The sequence below is a fragment of the Paroedura picta genome, chromosome 2 (genome assembly GCF_049243985.1).
Source record: "Paroedura picta isolate Pp20150507F chromosome 2, Ppicta_v3.0, whole genome shotgun sequence".
NCBI lineage: Eukaryota > Metazoa > Chordata > Lepidosauria > Squamata > Gekkonidae > Paroedura > Paroedura picta.
Genome location: NC_135370.1, coordinates 96340529 through 96357412, shown reverse-complemented (window position 1 = coordinate 96357412; position 16884 = coordinate 96340529). Strand labels below are relative to the sequence as shown.

The following is a 16884-nucleotide window of genomic DNA, read 5'->3' as shown; positions in this document are numbered from 1 at the left end:
AGTATAAAATTGTGATGTATTAACACAACCAGCATGCTTTCAGGCACACTCACCAGGGAGCTGGAACTAATGGCAGCTTCCAGTGAATGTACTGCTGTTGTGACCTAATGCACGCATGAAGGTTCATTCAGTATTTGTAAAGAAGGCTCATAGCCAATGTACTTGGGAGTATGTTTATATGACAGATAGGAAACATTTGTATGAACTGGTCAGATATTATCTGAGTTTTTCTAATGATGCCACAAGACAAATACTGCAATAGTGTGTGTGTGTGTTTGGGTAAGACCAAGCATGTAAGAACATAAAAGAAGTCATGTTGGCCAATGTCCCATCCAGTCCAACACTCCATGTTACACAGTTGCCAAAACCCAGAAGCCATCAGGAGGTCCACTAGCAGGGCTAGAATTCCAGAAGTCCTCCTGCTGTTGCCTCCCAAACACCAAGAATACAGAGCATTACTGCCCCACTCATAGTGTTCTATCTATACCTTGTGGCTATTAGTATCATGATCAGAGCTCAAAGCATACAAAGTTGCATTGCTTACTCCAAATGCCCATACTTTGTCACTTAGCACAAGAGTATAAAGAATGAGGATAAATCAGAAGAATGGCTATGTTTATGTTGCTGCTCTTTTCTCTGTATTCAGTAGTGTGTGCAGATAGTAGGTGTGTTTCCAGCCTCCTGAAGCCAGCCAGTAGTATAGAATCATAGAATCATAGAATCATAGAGTTGGAGGAGGCCATACAGGCCATCTAGTCCAACCCCCTGCTCAACGCAGGATCAGCCCTAAGCATCCTAAAACATCCAAGAAAAGTGTGTATCCAACCTTTGCTTGAAGACTGCCAGTGAGGGGGAGCTCACCACCTCCTTAGGCAGCCTATTCCACTGCTGAACTACTCTGACTGTGAAAATTTTTTTCCTGATATCTAGCCTATATCGTTGTACTTGAAGTTTAAACCCATTACTGCGTGTCCTCTCCTCTGCAGCCAACAGAAACAGCATCCTGCCCTCCTCCAAGTGACAACCTTTCAAATACTTAAAGAGGGCTATCATGTCCCCTCTCAACCTCCTTTTCTCCAGGCTGAACATTCCCAAGTCCCTCAACCTATCTTCATAGGGCTTGGTCCCTTGGCCCCAGATCATCTTCGTCGCTCTCCTCTGTACCCTTTCAATTTTATCTACGTCTTTCTTGAAGTGAGGCCTCCAGAAATGCACACAGTACTCCAGGTGTGGTCTGACCAGTGCCGTATACAATGGGACTATGACATCTTGTGATTTTGATGTGATGCCTCTGTTGATACAGCCCAAAATGGCATTTGCCTTTTTTACCACTGCATCACACTGCCTGCTCATGTTTAGTTTACAATCCACAAGTACCCCAAGGTCTCGTTCACATACAGTGTTACCTAGAAGCGTATCCCCCATCCAGTAGGCATGCTTTTCATTTTTCTGACCCAGATGCAGAACTTTACACTTATCTTTATTAAATTGCATCTTGTTCTCATTTGCCCATTTTTCCATTGTGTTCAGATCTCGTTAAACTCTGTCTCTATCTTCCGGAGTATTTGCCAGTCCTCCCAATTTGGTGTCATCTGCAAACTTGATGAGTAGTCCCTCCACCCCCTCATCTAGATCATTAATAAATATGTTAAAAAGTACCGGGCCGAGCACCGAGCCCTGAGGTACCCCGCTACTCACCTCTCTCCAGTCTGACGAAACACCATTGACAACAACTCTTTGAGTGCGGTTCTCTAACCAATTCCCTATCCACCTGACTATCTGAAAATCCAGTACTGCAAAGCCCACCTGCATCTAAGACTCCCTCACTTTATTTATTTATTTATTTATTATTTATTATTATGTGATTTATATCAGTGGTCCCCAACCTTTTTATCACCGGGGACCACTCAACGCCTTTTACTGAGGCCCAGTGGGGGGGGGTAGCTTACTCCTCTACTCTCAACCACTGCCCTAATGCTCTCTGATCGCTATGGTAATGTTTAAACATCCCTTCAAAATAAGATACAGACACACAACAATGAAGTGTGTTGTAAAGGGCTGGGGAGGATGAAGTAAAGGGCCGGGGGGGGGGGGGAGAAGGCGTCCTTCGGGGCCCACCTCCAATTAGTCGAAAGACCACATGTGGTCCGCGGCCCACAGGTTAGGGATCGCTAATTTATATCCCGCCACTTACATTCCAATGGCTCACAGCTGGTCACAAAGTCCTCAATAAAAACCCATTAACCCCGTTAAAAGAACATTCCAAATACAATAAACACGGTAAAAGCATAGCAAACAAAGCAATAAAACAACTAGATCCCCATGCCCAGCAATCTAATAACTCACTATAGGGGAGGAAGAGGGAGGCCCTAGCTGACAACAACCCAGGTGCTAGCACTAGCCCTGCGGAAGGGGCACGATCTTCCTCATTGCCCTGACCTCAACCATAGACCTGGCAGGAGAGCTCCATTTTGCAGGCCCTGCGGAAAGCAGAAAGCTCCCACAGGGCCCGCAGCTCACGGTGAGCTCATGCAGGGCCAGAATTGAAAAAGCCCTGGCCCTGGGTCAAGGCCAGGTGTGCCTCTCTAGGGCCAGGAATCACCAACATGTCAGTACCCGCAGAGCGTAAAGCCGTGGCCTGGGCCGTGATGATAAGTTGCATCCCTGCCAGGCAGGGCAAGCACGCTTCCTGGCCTGCCCTCCTACTTCCCTACCACAAGACCTCCGTCTTGGCGGGGTTGAGTTTCAGACGACTCTGCTCAAGCCATCCAGCCACCACTTCCAAACATCTGGCAAATGGTTCAGGAGAGAGGGGGAAGTCCTGTCCATCAGGAGATAGAGCTGGGTGTCATCAGTGGACTGTTGACAGCCCAGCCCAAAGCTCCGCACCAGCTGGGCCAGAGGGTGCATAAAGATGTTGAAAAGTGTGGGGGAGAGAATCGCGCCCTGAGGAACCCCCACAAGGCAGCCAATATGTGCATGATAACTCTTCCCCCACAACAGCTCTCTGGCTCCAGTTATGGAGAAAGGAGTGTATCCAGCTTAAAACATCCCTGTCCCGGCGAGGCAGTGGGCCAGCAGCTCATGGTTGACCACATCAAATGCAGGTGACAGATCTAATAGAATCAGCAGAGCCAACCCACCTCGATCCAGCTGGCACCGGAGGTCATCCATCAGGGCGACCAACATTGTCTCCACTCTACAGAAGCCAGACTGGTACGGACTGAGCACTGAAGTTTCCTCCAAGAATGCTATGAGCTGGTCTGCAGCAGCGCTTTCACCTATCTTACCCAGAAATGCCAAATGCAAAACCGGGCAGTAGCTGGCTGGGTCCTGCGGATCCCACAATGGCTTCTTAAGGAGGGGGCACACCACCGCAACCTTCAGCAGCTCAAGAAACTCCCCAGTAGACAGGGAGAGAATAATAATATCCCTGAGCTTGCCTCCTACCTGCAGGCCTCCTCCTCTGAGGAGCCACAACAGATCAAGGGGGCAAGTGGTGGCCCTTACCGACCCCAGCAGATTGTCCACTTCAGGTAAAGAGAGCCAATTGAAGCCATCAATCACCTCCAAAGGCAGCCAACAGGCCTCCAGTTCATATACTGTATCTACTGTGGCCAGAAGGTCGTGGCGAAGTGACAAGACTTTATTCACAGAATAGCATGCTAATGCCTCGCAGCCAAGATCCAAATGACTAATATTTAACAATTGGGCTGGCAAAGAGCTTGTGGGCGCAATTTCCATGACAAAGAAATTCTGCTTTGCCATTTTCATTGCCATCTCATACGCCCTCATAAGAGTGAAATAAGATGTTCTTGTAGCTTAATCACGAGTCTTCTGCCACATTCACTCTAGTCCTCTCAGTTCCCTCTTCTTCTCCTGAAACTCCCCAATAAACCAGGGGGCCTGTATGAGTCGAGGGCAGAGAGGACATCTGGGGGAATCCTCGTTGATAGCAGCCAACGTACGGGACTGCCAGTCCTCCACTAAGGCCGCTAATGAGACTCCAGGAGACATTGGATCCCACAGAGCATTCTGGAGACCAAGTGGATCCATGAGTCTCAGCAGCGCCCAGTTGGGGAGGGGGTGGTATCCTGAGTTGGACCTGCAGAGCATAGTGGTCTGACCATGGGACGGCTAAAGCCATATCCCAAACCACTTCTATCCTAGCCCTGAAGATCAAGTTGACGGTGTGGCTGGCCTGATGGGTGGGCCCAGCAAAAAATTGTGAGAGCCCCAGTATCAACATGGATGACAACAGGTCCAATCCTGGGGGCAGCGTATCCGCATTGACGTTGAAGTCCCCGAGGATCAAAAGCCTGGGAAACTGCAGCTGCTGCCTCCAGGAGGCGCGACAGGTCATATGCCGTGGCATTGGGTGGGCGGTAAACTAGCCAGATGGCCAAGCTCTCAACTGAGTCCAACCCAGTGACAACACACTCCAACCCACTGATCTCCGGGGCCAGGAGAACCCTGTAGGAGAAAGCCTCCCAAGACCAGGATTGCCACCCCCACTCCCCTACAATGGATCCAAGATTGGTGAAGTACTGAGTACCCAAGTGAGGTCAGTTCTGTCAAAGCAACTGTCTCACATTCCCACACCCAGGCCTCGGTCACACAATCAAGGTCTGCTCCTGACCTTGAAAATAAATGTTGCAGAGTCAAGGCTTTGTTGAAGTGATGGGGAAATGAAAGATTTATGTGCTGTTGTGACTCAGTTCAGCAAAGGAGACAAGAGAGGGGGTAACAGAAACAAAGCATAAAGAGACTAAAGAAAATAGGGGAAATACAGGTTGAAAGGAACCTGGGCTGTTGTTGCTGCAAAAAAAGGAAGCAATATGGATGTAGGGGGACAGGGTAACGGAGTTTAGAGAGATGCAATGAGAGGAACACAAGAAGTTGGAGAGAATGGGTGTGTTATAATATACACAGTGAGAAGAGAGTACAGAAAAGAAGGCAGGATTAACAGAAAGACAAAGTAGTACAGGGAGAGAAGAGACATTATATTAGGCATGTGCAGAGAATATGTTAAAGAAAATACTGCGCTGAAATAGCTACAAAATGTTTTTCTGTGGTTGACATGTCAATGTAGCCCTACCAATACAGACAACTCTCTTTTACTTTCTCGCCTCATTTTCATTGGCACAAAGTACACTTTAGGTTTTGAAATGCATTGCCTAAAACATTTCTGCAGCCAGCAAGGATGATCTCCTTGTCCTGATAGAAAGGGGAGGAAAGGGAAGACTGCAGAGGCATGGGAGAAACGTGGTATTTTACACAGACATATACAAACACCAGCTGCCTCATTTACCTGAAAGCTGCTAAGCAGAAAGTCAGTAAAAGTTATTTTACCTAAACAAGGGAAGCAGTACACTAAGACTGCCCTGATGAGATTAATTGTTCTTTGGTGACAGCAATAGTATCACTTAGAAATGTATTAGAACTTAAAAGATGGTGTTGTTGTTAGGTGCATTCGACCCATCGCGATCCCATGGACAATGATCCTCCAGGCCTTCCTGTCCTCTACCATTCATCAAAGTCCATTTAAAAGATGTTATGATTTGTTAATATGGGAAGGCACATAATAGGAAATAAGCTATTTTTAACATGGTTACAATTTGCAGTTTCAAAATACTGATGTGTAAAAGCAAATCAGGCTTCAAAAGCAAGTTCTGGAAAAGTAGAAATTTGGGAGTAAATGCTTACCATGAAGTAAAAAACAGAAGCCATCCTATGGCCGACCAGGTTCTTTCAAAACGCTATTCTGTTTGTACAAAATATATTACTAGGAAATATAATAGGAACTGGATGCAATAAGTATGCCACATACCTGTGTGTGTTCTGATATGTTTCTGTAGATCTCCTGAAGTCTTAAATGACTTTGTGCAGTTCTCTTCTGAACACCGATATGGCTTTTCTCCAGTGTGGGTTCGGACATGGCTTTTTAGTCCATAACCTTGAAATACATTTTATGAATATGTTAAGTTTAGGATAATTAATAAATCTTGCCACAAAATCAGGACACGTATCCTATATTCTATCTGTATTGTTTGTCTCTTGATCTCAATATATTTTACACTGGAAAAGTGGTGATCTGTCCTTGGATTTAGAAATGTTTTTGTTTCTTATGTCTTTCTGTTTCTCACTTCTTGTCTCACCAAGATATGTTCTAGTAATTATGTAAACAAACTTCTTAGTTCAGATGTCCAGAGCCATTGATCTCCATCTACCATCTTTTATTGGTAGTACTAGTCTTCAAGCCCGCTGCAGTCTAAAATGCAGCAGGCGCTAGCAGCAGAAAGGGAGGGTGGGAGGCAGGCCTTGGGAGGTGCAGAGAGGCCTCCCGCCCTGTCTGCAACCTCCCCCCCCCGAAGATGGTGGGGTGGGGGCATGCCGGCCTTGGGGCTGGCGGGCCCCAGACTGGCTGCGGGCGACCACTGTCCTACCTGTAAAGCCGCATTGGACTGGACGCACATGGTGCATGGTAGTGCCTCATGGCTGTGCTGGCCACTGCGGCACCTCCTCTATGCTGATGCTCTTCAACGCGGCTGGGTTGTTGACAGTGAAGGGGCTGCCTCTTTGGTGGTGCTGCGCAGCCAGCTCCTCCTCACCACCGCAGTTGGCTGCTGTGCTCTGCACAGGTGGAGCATCACAGGTGGAGCATCACAGACACAATGGCTCCAGCAGCCAGGTGCGTCTGTGGGCAGGGTGGCAGAGCGGCAAGTGGCTGGCCATGGAGGACAGTAGCTATAGGGGCCAGCTTAATCAGGGTGTGGCCAGCTTCACTGACCGCACCCTGATTGGGCTGGATTGGAGTCTGGACCCTCACCCAGGGCCGAACATGCTCCACTCCTTGGCCAGTTTCTTAAATATTAAGAGGAACCCATGGATAAGATGTTTGTATTCTACCGCTCCCACTTAGAGGAGCTCAAAGTACCACAAACGAAAATCTCCTCTGTTTCAAAGATAACAGTTATATGATTGTTTTTATTTATTTATTTATATGCAGCATGTCAATATGGAAAACAAAGTAAGTTCCCATAATTACATTACATTGGTTGTCTTGAAATCTTGGGCAGAGGAACAAGCAGGTGTCTGGAATTGTGTCCTAGTGGCTGGGCTATTCCTCTAAGATTGGAGAGGGGGGATGTGAGGGAGATACAGCATTGAGAGATTTGTTTTACAAAGGGATATGAAAAGCTTGGGTCCTAATCTCTTTCTCATCCCAAGGAATGATAGTGTGTAGACCTAGTTAATTCCCTTCTCTTCAACTCTGATGCTGTGTAATGCCAGGTCAGTAAGAATAAGACCACAGTTCTCCAGGAGACTATCATGAAGGGATGCTTTGATATGGCATACTTTGAAACCTGGGTAAGGATGAGGTATTTTCCCTTACCCAGTTTACTCCTCCAGAATACTCAATCCCCCTTAACATCAAACTGAGCGCCAGAAGAGTCGAATTGTGTTTTTCCTTCCAGACAATCCATGCACCAAACACCACTGGTCTTGAATCTGTTGACCTGGTTTGGTGTGTTAGGGAGAGGATGGGAGTCCTGCTGGTGTACCATTCACTCAGTTCACCAGGAGACTCCTTTCTGAGGCTATCAGAGGGAGTGGCTGAATGGAAACATAATGCAGGCCACATGCTAGGTTGCAAAGGACTGAATAACAAGGTTGTTTGTAAACCAGGGCCACAGTCAGATCATTTCCTTAAAAGGGTCAGTTGGGGGGGGGACATTCTCCCCTCCAGGGACATGAGCATATTTATACTTGCCCATAGAAACTAATGGAGCCTGGTGGTTTCTGAAAGGTTCTGCAGGATTTATCTATATCTGTTGACTGGTCCCCAATGAGTTCAATGAGATTTGTAATAGAAGTCTTCAGCAAGTTATTGATCAGATTGCTCCCTTGGGCCCCTGGTGGCCTCATGTGTATGTAGCTCCTTAGTATAATGAGTCTTAAGATATTTTAAGAGATTGCTCAGATGGTTAGAATGGAATTGGCAATGAACTTGGGGGGATCTGTAAGCAAGCACTACAGAGATTAACTGAAGGCCTATTAGGTGGCAATGAAAGCAGTAAACAGAGATTATTTCACTGCCTCCATTGTGTCTGTTAGCTCACAACCAACTCAGTTATACAGATTGGTTCAACAACTGACCATCCCTTTGGTGTGTCCTAAAATTGATACTGATTTGGCTCTCAGCTGTGATTCATTTGCAAACTCTACCTGGAGTCGGCTGATGAATTTGATAACAGTAGTTCGATGGGAATTTCGTTTGAACCACCTGAACCACTAGCTCAGCCTCGTAGATATTGACAGGATCCTGAAAGCTGTGAAATCAGCTACCTGCTCCTTGGGTCTTTGTCCCTCATGGCTGATAACACTAAACTGCCAGCTAAAGTGTCATTCCCAAGACTCAATGGTGTCCACTTGACAGCTGTAGACTCTGTAAAATGCCTCAGGGCATGATTGGATTCTGCACCATTGGATTAACAAGTGTCCATGGTAGCATGGTCACCATTTTTTAAACTATGCCAGGCCCACCAACTGGCTCCTTATTTCTCTTGGTACATTGATCCATGCAACGGTCAGCTCCAGGCTGGACCACTGCAATTTGCTCTATGTAGGGCTACCCTTGAAAAAGCTTCAGAGACAGCAGGTGGTTCAAAATGCAGCTATCAGGTTACTGACTGGAACATCATGGCCAGTATATATTACTCCAGTTCTGCTGCACTGGCTACCATTTCATCTCTGGATCCAATTCATCTCTGGATACTAATCTTTAAAGCGCGTAATGGTCTACGACCCTCATACCTACGCAATTGCCTCTCCCAGGTACATGGCCCGAGGATGACTTGGTCAGCTGTCACCAGGGAAGGGCCTTCTCAGTTGTGGCCCCTAATCTAAGAAATGCACACTTGGATGACACCTCTGCCCTACCAGACTTTAGTTTTCCCAGGGCATGCAAACACAAATTGTTTAGATTGGCCTTTGGAAACCACATGTTTGAGCTGTTTTTGTAAGGCCCTTTGGGTGAGCGGTGTGTAAGAAACCTAACGTAATCTAATAAAATATATGATGTGTGAAGATAATACATTAATAATGGCTTGTACAGGTGTATACATGTAAGCAAAGTGGAGCATCATGTGTGAAGTGGCCATTATGCAGCCTTACTTTAGAATATTTGCTCAGCACAGACTTATTTGCAAATCTCATTCCTGTCCCGGTAAAAGGGAAAGATCAGCAGCATACAACCTATGTCATGGTCCCAGTCTCAAGAATATTAAAAAGACCCCCCCCCCAAAAAAAAAAAGTATTTGAGGGGAACAACAGTTTAGATTTGTTTATGTATTTTTTTCATTTACAATTTAATTTATATATCATCCCACTTGGACTTGCCATTTTGGAGTGGTTAACAGCAGAATTCAAAACCATATTATATCATAAACTTAGTAATAAAACAATACATGCAATAAAATAACAAAACAGAACAATATCAAAGTTTAAAAATTAAATCAGTCCAGCCTGATTTGGGGGGATAATTATAAAAGTACATTCTGTGGAAAAATTGTTGCTGGTAATTTTAATCTTGAATTTTTAATCTGTTTGTGACCGATTTTAAATTAAATTTATATCCAAATTTTAATTTGTTTACTTATTGTATTTTATCCACAACTTTGTACACCACTCTGAGCCTACCCACTGGGTGGGTGGTCTAAATATCAAAGGCAGGCAGGCTTGAATGAATTAATATTCTCAGCACTGATGATATACAAATTTCTGGCCTGTCAAAATAAAAAAAATGAGGAGGTGGTAGATTAGGGGGACTGCGAGGAAGGGAGGCCTGATAGGTTGTTTTGGAGAGTTTCCTGACTGGCCTCAACCATAAGCCCAGCGGAAGAGCGCTGTTTTGCATGCCCTGAGAAACATAGTATGTTCCATCAGGTCCCTGATCTTCTTGGACAGCTCATTCTACCAGGCGGGAGCCAGGGCTGAGAAGTCCCTGTCCCTGATCAAGGCTAGACGTACTTCTTTGGGGGCAGAGATCTTCAGCCGGTTGGTTTTGACAGAGCACAGAGGAATGTATTCAGATAGGCAGTCCCTCAGATATGCAGAGCCATGACTGCATAAGCCTCTGAAGGTTAACCAAAACCTTGAACCGGATTTGGAATTTGACTGGAAGCCAACGCAGCTGCTGCAGGACTGGTCTTACGAGGGCTCTCCATGGTGTTTGTGTGAGAACCTGGACAGCTGTATTGTGGACCAACTATAGTTTCCTGGAGCAGGGAAGGCACAGATCAAGTATGTAACTTTGGGAGTAATCTTAAGAACATATACTCATAATTAAGTCCATCTTTGGAAATTTTTAAACAGAGGCTGGATAGCCATCTGACGGAGAGGTTGATTCTGTGAAGGCAAAGGGGTGGCAGGTTACAGTAGATGAGCAATTTGGATGTGAGTGTCCTGCATAGTGCAGGGGGTTTGACTAGATCAGCGGTCCGCAACCTTTCCGTGGCTACGGAGCGCTGCCACGGGGTGGGGGGAGAGGGCGACCTGGGCCCCCATGCACGCACGGCAGCCCCGGCACAAACGTGCATACTTACCGCACATGTGCATTTGTGTCTGGCAGGGGCGTAAACGCGCATGTGTGGCGGCGGCGCACATGCACGCACAAAACTACCGCGTGTGCACATTTGCAGTCCCGCTGGACGCAAGCACACATGCACGGCAAGTCCGTGCACGCGTTTGCGCCGGCGGCCGTAGCTCCCTCTCTCCGCCCCTCCCCACAGGCCACGAGCAAATCGTATGCCGAAACGGCAAATTTGCTCGCGGCCTGGTGAGCTTCTCGCCGTGGGGGGGGGCAGGGAGAGGGAGCCGCGGCCTGGCACTGAGGCCTTAGTAGCCCGGCACCGGGCCACAGCCCGGGGGTTGGCAACCACTGGACTAGATGACCCATGAGGTCCCTTCCAACTCTATTATTCTATGATTCTATAAGTCCTATTTTATTCAGCAGGACTCACTCCCAGGAAGTACTGTTAGGATTGCAGTCTTTTTTCTCTCTTTCTAATTTTTTGTATTGAGGCCTTGGATCATGGCTAATCCTTACTGTTAGCCAAATCTCATCAGCTAAAGACCCACAGCATAATAAACCATAGTGGTACATAGAAGTTAAACCATCCCCTGAAAGTCTAATGGCTGCTTTTTCTAGCACCCTTCCTGTTCTGTCTCAAATGGTCTTCTGTTTTGAATGATATTTTCCTTTAAAGGTACCACCATAACACATGAGAGCATAGTTGAATGAATATAATCTCATGGCACAGATCTTTATCCAAGGACAAATACATACCATATGTATAAATCTTAAGTATTTTTTGTCCACAAGTATGATGAGGTAAATAGGACAGGACTATGCAACAGAGGAAAAATCCAACAATAATTTATCTCTTCTTATTGTAGTCACAATTTTTTTCTCATTATTTTAATTAATATAAATATAATCAATTAGGGGGCAGGTTATAAATTCAAGTGGGTAGCCATGCTGGTCTGAAGCAGCAGTACCAATTTAGAGGCAGGTTATAAATAGTCATAAAATAACAAAGACTCATTAAGAAACTCCATAGTCTTACCTGTTGCAAATGCTTTGCCACAACCTGTATGTTCACACTGATATGGCCGATCTCCTGTGTGTGATCTTTCGTGTACCTGTTAACAGATACTAGCTGTTTTTATTCTGAAACGTAAGGTAATGTTCCACTATTCCTTGAACCAATATGAGGACATGCAAGGTGATTTTCAGGGTTCTCAAAGACCCTTAACATGCTTACATAAATACAGTGCAAGTACCACTTAAGATCACATAAAAATACACTGTTTCATCAAGGTTATAGCAGCCTGATTTTGTTGCATTTTGTTTTGAGCTGAAATACTTACCTTGGCATAATTCTTGTATTTCATAACCAATCGCTGGCCACTGGGGAGATTTAAAAAATCTGAAAAATTCTTGCTTGTTCCTTGTGGTGTACCACAAGGGGCGATAATCTCCCCCACACTTCTTAACATCTATACGCGCCCTCTGGCTCAGCTGGTTCGGAGTTATGGGCTGGAGTGTCACCAGTATGCAGATGACACCTAGCTCTATCTCCTGATGGATCACCAGATGTCCCCCCCAGAGATTTGCCAGTTGTTTGGAAGCTATGGCTAGATGTATCAGGCAGAGCCATGTGAAATTCAACCCCTGCAAGATGGAGGTCCTGTGGTTGGGTAGAAGAGGACAAGAAGCACATCTCCCATGCCTGGATGGGGTGCAATGTACAGCTGCACCAATAGCCAAGAATTTGGGCATGATATTTGATGCCTCTTTATTTATGGAGGCTCAGATCACAAAAGCAGCCCGATTGGCATTTTTTCATCTGCGTCAAGCATGGCTAATAGCACCTTACCTGTCCCTGGAACAGTGATTCATGCAACAGTCAGTGATTCATGCAACGGTCAATTCCAGATTAGACTTCTGTAACTTGCTCTATGTGGGCCTACCCTTGACACTGACTAGGATATTACAGCTGGTACAAAATACGGCAACACGGATATTACAGCTGGTACAAAATACGGTGGCACGGGTACTCACTGGTTCATCTTGGAGGGCAAATGTCTAGCTGTTGCTAAAACAACTGCATTGGTTACCGGTTTGCTTCCGAATCCAGCTCAAGGTATTGGTTTTATTTTTATTTTTTATATTTTAATTTATACCCCACCCCTCCCAACATAGTTGGCCCAGGGCAGCTTACATCAAGATAAAAGAATAAAATACAATGACTGCCATTAACATCCCTTCAATAAATACCCAGTAAAATACTAAAACAATACTAAAATTTCCATCAGATTGCGGAGCCCCATTCCCTCCCCTACATCAGTCAGTAGATCACCTATCCTAACTGCATCCGTGTTATGGTACAGCCAAACAGATCTTCTTCTAGGTGGGACCATTAAGGGTATATGTGGTCTGGGTCCTACCTATTTGCCGGACTGCTTGTTTCCTTATGCCCCCCGCAAGGTACTTCATTCTGCAGCTATGAAGTTTTTGAGGGCACCAGGCCACCAGGAAGCACGCCCGGCTTCAACCAGGTCCTGGGTCTTTTCGGTCCTGGCCCCTACCTGGTGGAATGAGCTCCCAGGAGAGCTCTGGGTTCCACAGAGCCTGCAAGAAAGAGCTCTTCCACCAGGCTTTTGGTTGAGGCCGGGCCAAATACAGGGTGATAAGAGCGGGTCCTTCCCCATCCTTGAATGATCTGGGAGGGTCGTTGCCCCCAGTTTATATCAAGTTGTCACAACCGGGAACAGATGACTGATGACTAAGGGCCTAATATGGGATTATGTGATCACCATCTGTGTTGTTTTATCTATTTTATACTGTATATTATGGGTTTTATATTTTATATGTTGTGAGCCGCGATAAGCCAGCTCATCTGGGAGTAGTGGAATAAAAGCTCAATAAACAAACAAACAAACATTGTGTATTAAATTTAGAAATTAAAACTGCCAGTCTGATTTTTCCATATATTTCCAGTACTTTCTGACCAATATCTTATTGCCAAGAACAACTGGATTATTTATTCAGTGATTACCTTTAGATGATGAGCAGTGGTGTATAATTTTCCACAGCCATCATAGTCACACCGAAAAGCCTTGTCTCCACTTGGCTGTGATTTAGCTGTCACTCTTGTGCTATGGCTTTGCAATACAATCTATGAGAAAAGAAGCATCAAGTCAAAGAAGATCAGCTGGGTTACCAAAAACAAAGGGCTGCATCCAGATCAAATTTTCCACTAATAGACAAGTGGCAGTAATTTTCACCAGTTCTCTCTTCCTGCTGCAAATCGCTAATTCACCTTTTGTACTTTTCCTGTCTCTCAACAGCAGCATTTTAGGGAGATCAGTTGCAGTGTGTGTGTGTGTGTGTGGTGGTGGGTGGGTGGGAATGTTCTGATCCTCTGACAAAATGCCTTGTGTGAGTAGAAAACTCAGTCTGGATCCAACCCAAAGAGTTTATTAGAAAGACTTTACTTCATCTTATTTAATATTTAGCTAACATACATTAAAAGGGTAAATTTCCACTCATCCCCTGACTACTGTAAGTGTCCTCTTTGGCAATCACAGTTGAATTATGCATAATGTCCTCCCATAAATTCTGAGTTGAATACAACTAGGTTCTCTGTGACCCTCTTTCGGTACCAGTAGCAACAAAACAAAAAAAAAGATGATTAAATTTAACTGGCCAATCAAAAGATACTGAAAATCATGGGTCATCTAGTCCAACCCCCTGCACTATGCAGGACACTTACAACCCTATCGCTCATCCACTGTGACCTGCACAGAACCTTCACAGGTTCCTTGAACCTTCACAGAATCAGCCTCTCCGTCAGATGGCTATCCAGCCTCTGTTTAAAAATCTCTGTTTAAAGGAGGTGGTTATTATTATAATGTAACAAATATATGTTAAAGCATTTTTCAAAAAACTATTTAATTTAATTACTTGTATACCTCTCCTTGCTACCTGACCTGAGCCAGCTGGAATGGTGAGCTATAAAAATAAAATAATTATTATAAAGGAAAAAAGGAAAGCTAAAGACAGGGGGCAGATAAAAGTATGTTGAATGATGGAAAGGAGAGAAGGAAATAGGAAAAAAAGAGAAGCTATAGGGGCTTTCAGGAGAGGGAAAGAGGAAATAGTGGACGGAACAAGACCTCCCTCCACATGTCCTTATGGAGTTAAACACTAAAATGGTTCACAGACATTTAATTTAAATAGAATTAGAAAACAAAATTCATCTGGCATCACATGCTAATCTAAAGAGCATTCACTGTTGAATGGAAAAATATTCATAAAACAACAATTATTACTTTGATTTATCAGAATGTGTTTTTGCTTGATTGCAAAACATTTTCCTGCAAAAGCTCTTCTAGGAATTGTTAGAACAATTTCTGTTATTTACTTGGTTTCGTAGCTACTCATTTATTTATTTATTGTATTTCATTGTGACTTTGACAACATTTCATATAGATTTAATTTTCAATTCTATGCAGGTATACTTTGGAAGCAGGTATCATTATATTCAATAAAACTTAGAATTGTGCTTTATAAATAATAATAATTGTATCATTATGAAATATCTTCTGCACTACATCTAACATTGCAGCATGCTCAGATAACACAGCAGAAGATCCAAAAGCAAGGAATGTATTCAGTAATATTTTGTCAAGTTTATTCCATTATCTTTGCTATAAGCATATGGCCATATTGACTCTGAAAGGGAATCATGCTATCTGAGATTCATTTATGCAGTTATCCTTTTGTTCTCTGATATACTACTGAAGGTGGGGTTTAGAATACTGTTTCGTATTTGTCTGTGAGTGAAACTTATTGTTGTTAGGTGTGAAGTCGTGTCCGACCCATCGCGACCCCATGGACAATGATCCTCCAGGCCTTCCTGTCCTCTACCATTCCCCGGAGTCCATTTAAGTTTGCACCTACTGCTTCAGTGACTCCATCCAACCACCTCATTCTCTATCGTCCCCTTCATCTTTTGCCCTTGATCGCTCCCAGCATTAGGCTCCAGGGAGTCCTTCCTTCTCATGAGGTGGCCAAAGTATTTGAGTTTCATCTTCAGGATCTGGCCTTCTAAGGAGCAGTCAGGGCTGATCTCCTCTGGGACTGACCGGTTTGTTCGCCTTGCATTCCAAGGGAGTCGCAGGAGTCTTCTCCAGCACCAGAGTTCAAAAGCCTCAATTCTTTGACGCTCGGCCTTCCTTATGGTCCAACTTTTACAGCCATATATTGCAACTGGGAATACCATAGCCTTGACTAAACACACTTTTGTTGGCAGGTCTCTGCTTTTTAGGATGCTGTCTAGATTTGCCATAGCTGTCCTCCCCAGGAGCAAGCGTCTTTTAATTTGTTTACTGCAGTCCCCATCTGCAGCGATCTTGGAGCCCAGGAAAATAAAATCTGTCACTATCTCCATTTCTTCCCCATCTATTTGCCAGGAATTGAAAGGGCCGGATGCCATGATCTTTGTTTTCTTGATGCTGAGTTTCAAGCCAACTTTTGCACTCTCCTCCTTCACCCGCATCAACAGGCTCTTTAGTTCCTCTTCACTTTCTGCCATTAGAGTGGTATCATCTGCATATCTGAGGTTGTTGATATTTCTCCCTGCAATCTTGATCCCAATTTGTGACTCCTCTAATCCCGTCTTTCTCATGATGTGCTCCGCATACAAGTTAAATAGGCAAGGCGACAGTATACAGCCTTGCCAAACTCCTTTTTCAATTTTGAACCGATCAGTGATTCCATGTTGAGTTCTCACTTTTGCTTCTTGACCTGCATATAAGTTTCTCAAGACACAAATAAGATGCTCTGGTATCCCCCTTCAAGGATCACTGCCTTGCCGTGGCAAGGGGGCTTGCGTAGCTCAGTGAAGCTATGAGCTATGCCGTGCAGGGCCATCCAAGACGGACAGGTCATAGCTGAAAGCTCTGACAAAAGGTGATCCAGTGGAGAAGGAAATGACAAACCACTCCAGTATCTTTGCCATGAAAACCCAATGGAGTGAAACTTAGCCTTAAACAAAGGGTTAAATTACTATTATTTAGCAATGAGACATCTTTTTTTTCTTATATAACTTTGATTAACATAAAATTTGGTGAATATACTTAATAAAATGCAGGTAAAATCTTAAGTTTTCTTAAAGCGTGAAAAATATATGTTTATTTATCAAGACAACCATCCAGAATGCAAGCAATTAGATTACATTGTGTAGAAATTCTATGACATAAATATAATGGAGTAGATAGGTTTTACACTTCCATTCTTTTGGTACAAGTCTT

The 16884-nt window shown here is 44.5% G+C and overlaps 1 protein-coding gene across 3 annotated transcripts in view; it reads right to left on the bottom strand.

Moving 5' to 3' along the window:
- The window catches only part of ZNF143 (zinc finger protein 143), a 49158-nt gene that overhangs the window by 16956 nt on the left and 15318 nt on the right, over window positions 1-16884 (bottom strand). For all 3 annotated transcript variants that reach the window (XM_077321775.1, XM_077321773.1, XM_077321774.1), the window contains exons 8-10: window positions 13626-13745; window positions 11631-11706; window positions 5831-5956 (exon numbers count right to left, since the gene is read on the bottom strand). In XM_077321775.1, coding sequence (XP_077177890.1) covers window positions 5831-5956; window positions 11631-11706; window positions 13626-13745 — 322 coding nt within the window. The remainder of the gene's footprint in view (window positions 1-5830; window positions 5957-11630; window positions 11707-13625; window positions 13746-16884) is intronic.